Source organism: Lactuca virosa, chromosome 4 (assembly GCF_052849685.1).
Source record: "Lactuca virosa cultivar CGN04683 chromosome 4, Lactuca_virosa_CGN04683_v6, whole genome shotgun sequence".
Taxonomy (NCBI): domain Eukaryota; kingdom Viridiplantae; phylum Streptophyta; class Magnoliopsida; order Asterales; family Asteraceae; genus Lactuca; species Lactuca virosa.
The window spans coordinates 406008629-406022688 of record NC_136429.1 but is presented as its reverse complement, the minus strand read 5'-3'; the positions used below and the strand labels follow the sequence as shown (position 1 = coordinate 406022688).

General features: G+C 36.6%; 1 protein-coding gene across 1 annotated transcript; it reads left to right on the top strand.

The window, feature by feature from the left end:
- The first annotated feature begins 10532 nt into the window (after positions 1-10532).
- On the top strand, positions 10533-11264 carry LOC145106511 (uncharacterized). The gene has a single exon (XM_079043471.1). The coding sequence runs from the start codon at positions 10533-10535 to the stop codon at positions 11262-11264; it is 732 nt and encodes a 243-aa protein (XP_078899597.1).
- The last annotated feature ends 2796 nt before the right edge of the window (positions 11265-14060 follow it).

Genomic DNA, 14060 nt, shown 5'->3' with positions numbered 1-14060 from the left:
TTATCTCACACTTTAATTTTGACGGTTATTTTTATCCTTTATTTATTATACATTTATAAATAAGTAATAAGCACATAAATGCACATAATTCACATAATACTCAAATAATTCATCTTTATTACTTCAAAAAGAGTTACAATAGTTGACCTAGACTATTACATCATCTACTAATGCTTAGCCCCGAAACATGGGCGTTACACTTAGACCCAACTCATCGAGTTCCTCTCTGAACTCGTCGAGTTCTTCAGTCTGTTAAGCTTTCTTAATGGATTAAGTCACTAATCTTTAGATCTAAGCTCCATACTTCAGATATAGAGTGGAAATGTCCTTAGAAGGGTAAAGTTTCCAACTTTACCCGTTAATACCCTTCCTCAAGATATTTAGCTCAAACCCTAACTCTAAAAGATCCAGATCTTGATCCAAAAGCCATCAATACCATAAGATAGGGTGTACAAACAGAGATATGGACCTTATAGATTAGATGAACACGTAAAGCCTTTAACTTTCTCTTCATGCATGGCCCTTTGGAGCTGAAAAGGCCAAAATGGTAGTCTAAAGGTTGCATGGGACTTCTATGGCCATAAAGTTTGCACCTTTATGCCATGAAATCCTTTCAAGACTCTAGATCTGAAAGGGTATTCACTTGGGACGTCCATTTCCTAAGGATCAAGATATTTGGACCAAAAACCCAATAAAAGTGTTAAGAAAGAGATCTAAGCAATCATTTGGCAAGTTTGAGACTTGCTTACCAAAAAGTGACGAGGATGAGGTGAAGTTTCTAGATCTACAAACTTCCTTCTTGAGTCCTCAAGCTTATTCTTCCTCCACAAGCTTCAAACACACAAAACTCTCTCAAGGATGGCTCACAAACTCACACAATGCATTAGGGTTTCGAGATTTAGGGTTTGGGACTTAGAGACTGTAAATGGGGCCAGTCTATGGAGGTTAAGGTGTTTAAATAGGGTGAAAACCCCTGAAAATTAGTGTTTCATTCTGCTAGTTCTACTCGTCGAGTTGAGGCTCTCAACTCGTCGAGTAGACTTAACAACCCGTGTCCAACTCCATTCCTACTCGACGAGTTTGGGGCCTCCAACTCGTCGAGTTTCTATATAAAAATGAATAAATTTTTGAATTAAATACATACCAGGAACCGGGCGTTACAAATCTGCCCGACTTATTTTAGACTTCGTCCTCGAAGGCTGTTGCGTCTAGAAATAGCTCTGGGTAGTGCACTGCGGTGCTACCACTTCGTCTGGAAATACATATCAAGAACCTTGCGGTGCTGCCACTGCACCTTCACCAACTCTACCCTCTTGTTCCTTAGATCCCGCGTCCTCCTGTCGAGGATGGCTACTGGTCGCTCGATGTAGTTCAGGCTGTTATCCACCTAACTATCCTCTATAGGCACCACTGTGAAGTCATCTACCAAGCATTTCCGCAGCTGGGAGACATGAAAAGTGTTGTGGATCTTACTAAGTTCGGCTGACAGATCCAGTCGATACGCAACCCGGCCCACCCGGGCCAATACCATGAACGGACCAATGTATCTGGGGCCCAACTTGCCCCACTTCCTGAACCGGATGAAACCTTTCCAAGGTGACACCTTCAGTTGGACCATATCTCCTACCTGAAACTCCAGGTCTGATCGACGTCTGTCGGCGTAGCTCTTCTGCCGACTCTGGGCCGTCTGGAGTCTACTCCGAACCTGCTGGATCTTCTCCGTCGTCTTGAGTACCACCTCGGTACTCCCTGATATCAAACTTTTTACATTCATTATATATATATATATATATATATATATATATATATATATATCCATAGATTGTACATTCCAAGAATGTATCTTTTCCTTCCTAAGTCTTTCATCATAGAAACATATTCCGAGTCAAGGTGAAAAATCCTAGCATAGTTAGAATGTAATTTCTCATGATAAAGTGTGTCTCACTCATACAAGATTAGGAATATCACTATGCACTTGCTAGTTCTTAGTAAACATAAATATTATCTTCATTTTGATATAAAAGCACACCTTGTATTTTAATATTAAAATGATGATTATAAACTTGAGATGGATGCTTTATACATCCCTAAATGGATCTAAAGGTTTACACATTTTGGAAGGATAACTAGGATTAAGAAAACCTCCGAGCTAAGCTATATAGATATCTTTAACTAGATGTCTATTGAGAAAAGCGAAATTTCTTGAAATCTATTTGCTATATCTCATATTAAGAATATGAATTGATAGTAAATAATATCCATGTTGATCTAATCATAACAACTGGTGAAAAAGTTTGATCATATTCAATGATATGAGTACGATAAGGACCATAGTCAAAGTCATGATTATGAGAAAATCATTTTATAGCAAGTCATGCTTAAATGTGTATAGATGTCCATGTTATGTATTCTTTATAGAATAATCACTTACTCCTTTTAGCCTTACTATTGGGTGGAAGTTTAATCAAACCCATACTTGATTATAGTATATGGATTACATCTCATATTCATGACTCTAATTCATTTATCATATTCAAGATCTGATATAGCATTTTGGTAGTTGATGGATTTGCTAGAAACCATCAAGAAGAACTCATTAATTAGAGATCCGACAATTATCAAATCATAGATGATTTCTACCATTAATATGAATATTTTCTGTTTATGAATAGTCGTTATTCATGTTCAACAACTCCTTATTGAAATTAGTTCCAACTCTTACTACATCACGCTATGGTTCTTGAGCTGCTTCTAGTTTCATATGCCTCCCACTTGCTTTGTCATTAGAAGCTTGCTTTCTGCTAACTCAATTTTCAGAGGATTAAGAAAACTTATTCATGGTGGGTTTATACATAATTGTCTAAACAACCTTTTGATGTATTCTACAAATATCTAATTAGTAAAATTTGGTTTAAAAGCTTTTGTCCAACATAAGCTTCAAATCCACAAAACATTAAATAATATATGGGTGGAGCCTTTCCATACAAAATCTTATAAAGACAATGTTTTCTCCACTCATTAGGTGGTATTTTTACTCAAAGTACAAGTGATAGTGTTAGAGGTGTTATCCCAAAGAAATAAAAGGAGGACATTTCTACCTAATAGAAAGTAAATCATATCAAGTAAGATTTCATTCATCCTTTATTATCATTAAGGCTTTAGATGGTATTACTGGTTTGTATCTCAACTTTATATTCAAAAATTTAACAAAGGTTTCTCACTTATGTTTTAACATGTAAAATATAATTTATAACTACCATAGTTATTAATAAAGTTGAGTTGGTATCTTATGCTAAATTTTAGACATTCATTAGAAAGGAAGTCATACATCACATTATATAGTTCCTTAACAATTATTTTCTACAACTTAGTGAAATATTTTTAGGAATCTTATATATATAAATAAGATTTACATATGTCAAATAAACTACATTATTTGCCTTCAAATATCACTTTCTTGAAGTTGGGATATGTGAATATTATCTATATAATAAAGGTAACAATGTCTTAGATAAGTTTAATTTAAAACAAGTTTAAGTCAAAAGTGTTTTATATATAGACCTTGTTATCTAGAAATCATTGATATTTACTAAGGGTGAGCAAAATCGAAACCAAAACAAAACCAACGGTTAGGATTTGTATTTTTTTTAAACTAAAAAAATGGGTTCGGTTTCGGTTTAAAAATGTAAAAATTGAGCAATACCGAACCAGACCCATTTTACACAATATATGTATTACGTGAACTATATATGTTTATATTTTAATTGCATGAGATGTAATAGCAATTTGTGGCACGATATGATGGTATTGCGTTAGATTATTTACACAGAAGAGGTGGACTATACGAGTTCGATTCTTCTCCAACCCATTTAATTTAATTTTATTTTACTTGCCAGTTTTGAACCAATCCATCCCACATCGTGCTAAAAACCCATTTCTTGTAATAATAGTACAAATAAGAAGACATTTCATTTTATTTTACTTGCCAGCACTGAACCCACCCATCCTATATCGTTGGATGTTAAAAACCCATTGCTTGTAACAATAGTATAAATAAGAAGACATTCCTCTTATCTATCAACTCCTTTTGGAGAGTCACACATCAATGGATGCATATAACTAATTGTATACTTCATTATCTAAAACAAAAGCCTTTCATTTTTAAGGTAATAAGCTCAGGTCCGTTAGAATAGGTTTAAACCCGAAACCATCCCAGGAAAAACCGAGAAACCGAACCCGTTGGTTTCAGGTTGGGTTTGGGTTTACTACTTTTTTAGATTGTAATATGAAGCAATTATTATGAAATATGAAGTAGAAATATATTACTTTTAAGCCAAAATAATCATCATCAATATGTAGAAAACATGAATAAAATATTTGTAAATATATAGAACGCTTATATCTGACTTCATATGAAGAAGTTATGCTTCTTCGAAGTTTCACGATTAAACCAACACGACTCTGCGTATCGTAAAAAGTGACTTTTAGATATGTTGTTTTTTAGACTAAGAAATCTAAACGAAAGTCATAGAAATTGTACAACCGAGAGTGTTCATATAGAGAACGTCCAAATCTAAATTCGTATGAGGAAGTTATGATTGTTAGAAGTTTCAGCGTAGTAGTGTGCGACACAGAAACCAACATTAAGATCGGTCAATTTTTAGGAAACACAATCTAAACAAGAGTTGAAGATCAATTCGATATGATTATGTCGATATAAAGACAGTCGAGAACGAAGTCCATATGAAAGAGTTATGAATTTTACTCGTCGATATCTACGCGTGGATATAAAGAGCATCAAGAATGAATCTCATATGTGAGAGATACGATTTTTAGAAGATCTGTGATTTTACCTAGCATTAGAGGCCCAGAGAGTGACACATGGCTTACCCGGCTCCACCCAAACTACGTACCACAGGGGGCGACACGGCGGACCTGGTAGGTAGGCGCAACACGCCTTCTTACTATAAATAGGATGGTTGTGATTTACTTGTTCGTCACCCCAATATTCACTCTAAAAACTCTCTCTGGAGACTCCTCCCACCTTGAGTCCTATATTTTTGATTTTTAAAGCAAATTAGCGAGGCTCTGGAGTATCTAGGAGCCCGACAAGAAGGATCTTTCGGTTTTGAAGTTCTGCCAGTGCAAATCCCGGTTTTCGCTAGAAACTCTCTGTCTGTTAGTATACACTTACTACGCTTTAAGTGTAACTTTTATTTATATTCATAGTCGTTGTTATGAATTTATAAATAATATTTATCAATAATTCCAATTATAATACTGATTGATCTACTTATGGGAGAAGTGTTTAGAATGGTCATGTTGGCTTGGTTGTTGGATTTTAGAAAAGCTATATGCCAAAATGATCCAGCCTCCCAACTGTCCTGCCTGGTTGATCCTTATTTGATAGAACTCTCAGTATTTGTTGGGATTAGTGAATGATCTTGCATTCTTTACTAGATTCCCATAGGAACTAATAAGCTATAGTATTATTGGTTAATCCTTGCTGGCATGTTGCTGGCCAGCTTTACGCTAAACAAACTCGGGCAGAATAGTATTATGCTAAAGGCGAAAGTAGCGGACCAACTTTACGCTAAACACAAAAAGGGTGGACCAACTTTATGATGAAGGCCCTTATATTTATGCATTGTATATGTATTGTGGTATATTGTATCTTGGGGGAATTCGCTAAGCCTCAACTTACAATTATTGAATAATTGCTTTTCATGATGTTCTTCAGATCGAGGAAAGGCTCATGCATGATTCTACATGCATCGAAGGCATTAATAAAGTATTTTAAGACTTCCGCTAAAAATCTCTTTTGTAGTTAAATATGTAATATAACGTGTATAATACTTATATTTTGAATAAATAAAAATGAAAATTTTGCCTTGAAAATCGAGACGTTATAAGTTGGTATCAGAGCCCTAGTTTTAGAGAATTGGATGAATACTCATGTGATTCCAGACTCAAGCTAAGGATCTGTATCAAATAAATCTTTTTATAAAAAGGAATTATGAAAAAGGAAGAAAATATGATGCGTAGAGTCTGGCGGAGCTCAAAAAGGAAAGTGATTCCCAAAATATCCATATTCTTATATGTGTTGATATATGATATGTAGAAATGCATGCTAGCATATAAGCTATGGATCTTCTCAGAAATTATAGGAATAAGAATTTCCTGATACTTAAGATGCCTTACAGCCTAGAGAATTACTTGTTATTTGTTTGCCTAGAACCTATATTGATGTTGATTAGTTAGTTGATAAATACATTAGGTTGCATGATCCCAGATTTAAATAGTTTTAGATTGCCTGATTTCACGCTATTATGCAGGTCTTGTCTGAGTCTAACCATTTTAGTATCCGATATCACATTCGATAGACTGTTTATTTTAGCAGCATGCAATCCTATTTCATCCGATAACTAGTTAGATTTGGTAGAAATTCTTCCTGGGTTGATAACGGGATGTAGCGGAAGGAATCTTAGAAGTAGAATATAGGAAAATAGCAATTAGTTTCTTATAACATTGTGTGTGTAAAATACATAACGATAGGCAAGAGTAGTGACTTATAAACATCGAGGCAATTCTTAGATCTAGTATGGATAGGTGTGGAAGGTAATATGGGTCCGTACTACCGGAAGCACATGATCCATATAAGAAGCAAGAAAAAACGCAAAGTTACTGAGGAACTAGAAAGAATTGAATGTTATTCCAAGATAACACAATAAATTCATAGTGATCTAGTCCCATTTATATCTACATCATGGTGATGATTACTAGAGGAAGCGGTTCCGGTTCTAGATCAGAATGGTCAGGACTAGCGTGACTAACATACGCGATTGGATAGAGGCAGCAATATCCGCATTCGTGAGAGAAATAATTCTAGAGATGTTTGGATCTATCAAAACCAAATTAATTGCCCTGTTCTATGATCGGTATACTGTTGTTGTCAGTACCACTGTCGTCGCAGACACTACTGCTGTCGATGCTGCAGCTTCACTTGGAGAGAAGGAAATGCCCTATTGAGAGTTCAATAACACCAATCCCCCATAGTTTTTTGGTGTTAGAGATCTGATTGTTTCCATGCAATGGATCTCAGATGTAGAAGGATGCTTCTACACCTATTCTTGTCCAGCTAACTGTTAGATGCATTTTAAATGCATCTTTTAGCACAATTTCCTTGGTATTTCGTTATAAAAAGCTAACTAACTCCCGATTATTCTTATGTATTTCGTGTTTCGTGATTATTTTGTAGAATGCCCGTACTGCTCACTTTTGTTATGACTTTTCAGGGTACTTGGAGCACATGGATGATTGCGCGAGTTCGGGATGCGTTAGTGGATGCTTTGGAGCTTAACTGGAGTCTAGACCGAGGAAGGATGCCGAGAAATGATCAAGAACTACTTGGAAGGAGGAACAATGATCAAAAGAGCCGAAAAATGAAAACCTGCGATCGCAGGTTGGGTCGCAGCTTCACTTTGTAGTTTTTTCGTGCCAAAAATTCATTAGACTCGGAAAATGAGATACATGCGATCGCAGGTTGTGTCTTTGCGATCGCAGGTTGGCCAAAATGTTTTGAAATGGTAATGTACTTCATTTAAAAGGCCCGTGGTACGTTTTGGGTGATACATGCGATCGCAAGTATAGCTCTATGCGGTCGCAGGTACGACGTTTTTACAGCGAGACGTATAAATAGAGCCCCATACTCATCCAGTAACCCTAATTGGCGATTCCTGGCGATTCTAAGGCGATTTTCAGAGGGTTTCAAGTGAAGAACGCAGATCTAAAGGAGACGATTCAATTTCTTATCATTTTTTAGTAAGATTTGTTGTTTAGACTCTATTTTCTGCTGTTTGTAATCCGTTTTAGCCATGTCAGGCTAAAAACTCAAATTTCAGTTTCAAAAGACATAACCTTTTCGTATGATTAATCATTAGGCACTATGTTAGACTGTGATTACTGTTTAGTTTGATCAATTCTGTGTTTAATTGAGTGTTTGATTTTGATTTTAATTTCTATTGGTCACTTAAATTGTTTGTGAATCATTCTAGTCATCTAATTGTTTAGATCCGTAATTCTCTAGATTAGTTGGTAAAAAGTGACATATATTAGATTAATTCTTCGTTAAGGGTTAACTCTAATATGGATTGATCAAACAAGTTTTTACACCTCCGAGCCTATGAGAGGTATTGAACTTTACTGGGAAATTACACTGTGTTTAATGCAACTTTTCTTTGTTAATCAAGAGCTTGTTTGGTTAATTTGGTAAAAAGTTATTTTTAATTCAAAGAAGTTATTTTGATTAAATAATTTTTGTAATAGAGGTCATTAGAGCTTGTTAATGAACTTCAGTACCAGTTTGAACAAGTGCACAGTCAAATACTGTGTTGAAGGTTAATTATATGATCAGGCGAGTCACCGCGAAACTGGAATTGCTTTCTCTTATTTGAATTTTCATCACTTTAAATTTAGTTATTCTTTTGACATTTTCGATTTTTATTAGTCCAATTTTCAGAAATAACCCCCTCCCCCCTTTATGTTTATTGCACTCATCAAGAATTAGTTCACCTTACGCAAAGAGGTGTAACTTTAGGACGTGTCTTTGAGGATTCGACCCTGCTTACCTGTACTACCTGTTAGTGCAATAGAGAAGTTTTATTTATATTTTTATTTGTTTAAATCGTGCACGATAGCGGTTTTAACAAATTGGCGCCGTTGCCGGGGACACGGTAAACACTAATAGTTTTATGCCAAGATCTTCACGTACCGGTGATCTAATTTTTTATCCAGAGATTGAGAAGACTGCTAGGAAGCTAAAGAAGGAGGCAAAACTTCGGAAGCAACAAGCAGGAACCTCAGCCTCTTCCCCCTCCTCACATTCCAAAATACCCACACCACAAGGCACTCCCTTGTGGAACGAATCTGAAGCCTCATTTCAACCTTTTCTAAAAGCACCACCTACTTCACCCATTAACAGTCCGTTCAAAACATACTCATCATCATATTCAGACAAACCCGAACTCACAGATTCTTCTGAAACTGAAACAGAATCCATCATGAGCAAAAATGGAGACGATGCTGAAAAGACTCTCCGCTAATGGGCAACACAAGAGGTTACCCAACAACCTCTTTGTATCACCTTTCCATAAGCTCATAACTTTGAGCTCAAATCTGGTTTAATCCATCTGATGCCCCTGTTCCGAGGCCTTGAGAATGAAGACCCTCACAAATTTCTCAAGGAATTCCATGTCGTCTGTTCTGGAATGAAACCCCACGCAGTTACTGAAGACCAAATCAAACTAAGGGTGTTTCCTTTTTCAGTTCAAGATGCAGCAAAGGAGTGGTTATATGACCTCCCGTCTGGTTCAATAACAAGCTGGAACGAACTCGCCAAACTTTTTCTAGAGAAATATTTTCCTATGGCTAAAGTGTCAAACCTGCGCAGAGAGATTCTTGGTATAAAGCAAGGCAAAAGAGAGGCTCTCCACACTTATTGGGAGCATTTCAAGAAGTTGTTAGTCCGATGCCCTCAACATGGCATTAGTGATTATCAGTTGTACCAGTGTTTTTGTGAAGGCTCGATACCCATGGAGAGGCGACTCATAAATGCATCAAGTGGAGGGTCACTTTCAGATATGACACCAACAGAGATCCAAACCTTGATTGAAAAGCTGGCATATGAATCTAAACATTCAGCAACTGAATAAGAATGGTACCCGGACCAACCAAGAGGAGTCAAAGAAATAAGTAACGCCCACCTGGAATCTCAGATTTCAGAATTGACAAAGGCTGTCATTTTGTTGACAAAAGAAAAAGGTATTGAAGCAAAAGTCAAACCTTGCGGGATCTGCTGCAAAATCGGGCACCCAACTGATATGTGCCCGCTACTTCAAGAAGATAATGAATCTGTGCAAGCTGTGGGAGGATTTCAGCAAAGGCCATTTGATCAGCATCGCAACAACCAAGCTTGGGGAGGGCCTCAAAATAATAATTTCCAGCCAAGACCTCAACAGAACTTTCAGCAAAGAAACCAATACCAAGCTCCACCTGGGTTTCAACAACCTTTCCATCAAAATCCGCACCAAAGAAACTTTCAGCAACCACCTGTTCAGTCACAAGCTAGTGGTTCCAGCATGTCTTTGGAAGACATAGTTAAAAGTCTTGCTACCAGTACCCAAGCTTTCCAGAATGAAACAAAGTCCAGCATCAAAAATCTGGAGCAACATGTATCACAACTCGCGAACTCTATGAGCAAATTGGAAGCACAAACACAAGGAAAATTCCCATCTCAGACTGAGAAAAACCCGAAGCACAATGCTTGCGCTGTCACCCTCAGAAGTGGAAAAAACTACAAAGGACCAGATTAGCAAGAAGATGAGGAAGAAGAGATCGTGGTTGAGCAAGAATCTGAGGCAACTGAAGAAGTGCAGAAAAAAGATAGACCTGCTGAAGCTGAAGTGAAAATTACCCCTCCTCCTTTTCCCTCAAGACTAAAAAACACGAAAAAAGAAAAGGAGGGCAAAGACATTATGGATTTCTTCAGAAAGGTTGAGGTAAATATTCCCCTTCTTGATGTAATTAAACAACTACCCCGACATGCTAAATTTTTAAAAGAGTTATGTACTTCAAAAAGAAAATTAAAAGCAAACGAAACAGTTAAAGTAAGCGAGAATGTTTCAGCTGTTTTACAGAAAAGGATACCCCCAAAGTGTAAGGATCTAGGAGTATTTACTGTTCCTTGCAAGTTGGGGAACCTTTCAGTGCCACGAGCTATGTTGGAATTAGGAGCTTCTATAAATGTTTTGCCATATTCACTTTTTAAAACTATCAGGGTAGGGCCTGTAAAAAGAACAGGAGTCATCATTCAGTTAGCTGATCGTTCTCTGGTGCACCCAAAAGGTGTGCTGGAAGACGTTTTGGTTCAAGTGAATGAACTTATATTCCCAACTGATTTCTATGTTTTAGATATGGGAGATGATGACTCACCAAATTTAGGTTCCATTCTTTTGGGGAGACCATTTTTAAAAACTACCAGAACCAAAATAGATGTTTATGATGGTACCCTTTCAATGGAATTTGATGGTGAAGTTATCAACTTCAATATTTATGACGCCATGCGTTATCCTGATGATGTTTCAACCCTTAATTTTATTGATGTAATTGAACCATTATCTGCAGAATATTTTAAGATTGCTAACCGTGAGTCACTAGCATTAGTGCTCCACAAAAATTTGTCTATTAATGCAGCTCAGGTTTTATGAGAAAATTATGTGGTCGACAGAGAAGTTCAAGAGATGGCAGCCCATATGGACCAGCAGAGAAAGTTGAGGTATGGTACCCAAACTCTTAAATTACCAGTTTCTAACTCCAAGCTTTTTCCTTCTGTAGTGCAAGCTCCCATCTTGGAGCTGAAGACACTTCCAAAACATCTGAAATATGCATATCTTGGAGAAAAAGAAACATTACCAGTTATCATATCCAACAAGTTGTCAGAAAAAGAAGAGTTGGAGCTGATCAGAATTCTAAAGGAGTATAAAAATTTAATTGGGTGGACTATTGCAGACATCAAAGGACTCAACCCATCTCTCTGCATGCATAAATTTTTGATGGAAGAAGATTATAATCCATCGCGGGAAGCCCAACGCAGATTAAACCCACCAATGATGGAGGTGGTTAAAAAAGAAGTTATGAAGTTATTGGATGTTGGGATGATATACCCAATATCTGACAGCAAATGGGTCAACCCAGTTCAAGTTGTACCCAAGAAGGCTGGGGTGAGAGTGGTAGAGAACAAGGAAGGAGAATTGGTTCCAACTCGGGTTCAGAATGGATGTCGCGTTTGTATCGATTACAGAAAATTAAACGCAGCCACCCGGAAAGATCATTTTCCTCTCCCATTCATAGATCAGATACTAGAGAGGCTTGCTGGAAAATCCCATTACTGCTGTTTGGATGGATTCTCAGGTTTCCATCAAATTCCAGTCGCTCCAGAAGACCAGGAGAAAACGACCTTCACCTGTCCTTTCGGGACATTTGCGTACAGGCGTATGCCCTTTGGACTCTACAACGCACCCGCTACCTTTCAGAGGTGTATGGTTAGTATCTTTTCTGAGTATGTCGAGAATACCATAGAAGTCTTCATGGATTATTTTACCGTCTGATATGTGCATATATATATATATATATATATATATATATATATATATTACATCATATCTTAATATTTTTAGCTATAATTATGCTTATTATAGAAAAAAGGTACTTATTATGTTTAATATATGTTATGTAGCATAAAATACATGCTCGGAAGCAACATGGAAGCTAGAAGCAGGAAAATGCGAGCTTAGGCAAGAAGAAGACACAAAAGGATGTTGTTGGACAGCTTGACCACTCGTCAGTATTTGTACAATATCTCATGACTCGTAACTCTGATTGACGAGATTTAAAATGATCTGAAAACTAGACAGAATTTCGGATGACTTTGGTGTTTTGAGAAAAGTCGGATTTTGAACCACCACGACGTGGTGAATGGAATCTTTGCGATTCTTGGCGCCGACTTGGAGAAAACGAGATAAACTTGAGGACCACGACGTAGTGCCTTTACCATGTCGTGGTGTCGAGATTTTTGGTAACTGTATATATCTCGAACATTAGGTCGATTCTAGAGGATAGAGGGCTGGAGGCTGCGACTATTAACGAAAAAATACCCTTCCAAGACCCCTTTGAGAGCATAATTCAACTAGAGATCAAAGGATAAAGAGATTGGAGCAAGGATTCACATCTACACATTCCGTTTGCCTTGTTTAATCATGATTAGTCTAGTTTCCCTTATGTTTATGTGTTTTCCAGCTGTAACTATGGGCTAAAAACCATTGCTTTCGTTTAGTTAGATGAAACCTAAAACTATGAGTTAGTTTCTTACTTTATGGACTATATGAATTTGGTTTATGCATGTGTTTGATTATCATTACCTAGCATATTAAAGTTTGTAACTTTGTTGCTTAATTTCAAGTGTAGTGTAGCTTAGTGACCATTAAATTACATGAACTTGATTACCTAGTGATTTAGTGACCATTAAATTGCTAGAGCCAGGATCGACCAAATCTTAGATAAGTAATAAAAGTAACAAATTTAGTTGTGCTGGAGAACATAATTGTGACCATAATTGTGTTTGTTTAGAGAAATCTTACATACCCTATCTATAATGATAACTAATTTTGTGTTTTGCTTGTGTATGACCATACAAGGTAGTTCATGAATTGGTGAAAATATTAGTAAATTTGGACTTGAATTGCTAATTACAATAACTTGGTAACCAACTTCATTAATCCATACATAAGAACTAACCATTGGAAAAAGGTGGATTCGAAACTAAACGAAAGTGTTTTAGTATATTGATTACAATCGTTTTTATTTGAGTGCTTAAGTTTTTCTGAACTTGTAAAATCAGATAAAGCTCCCACTTTTAGTTGTTTTTCTTAGTTTAGCTTTTAGTAATTATTTTATTAATTAAATACCATTCCCTGTGATCGACACCCGACTTACCCAAGCTATGCTATAATCTGACTAGGTACACTGCCTATAGGTGCATAGTTAGTATAAGTTTGTTAGGTTATAAATTTAAAAGTTGATTAGTATATTTTGTGCACATCACCGTCTATGGCGACTCCTTTGATATTTGTTTGAAAAACCTCACAAAAATTTTACAAAGATGTATTGAAACAGACTTGGTTTTAAATTTTGAAAAATGTCACTTTATGGTTGACCTTGGTCATATTGTTTCAAAAAGAGGTTTGGAAGTTGATAAAGAAAAAATAGATGTTATAAAGAGCTTACCCTACCCGAAGAATGTTCGGGAAGTGCGTTCCTTTCTTGGTCATGCGGGTTTTTACAGGAGGTTTATAAAAGATTTCTCGAAGATATCAGTTCCCATGTGCCAGTTTCTACAAAAAGATGTTGAATTCGACTTCAATGAAGACTGCAAGAAAGCTTTTGATATGCTGAAAAATCTTCTTACTTCTGCCCCCATTATTCAGCCCCCAGATTGGAGTTTACCA

Excerpts from the sequence above, each read along its gene's own strand:
- LOC145106511 (XM_079043471.1), top strand. The coding sequence starts at position 10,533 with ATGGATTTCTTCAGAAAGGTTGAGGTAAATATTCCCCTTCTTGATGTA.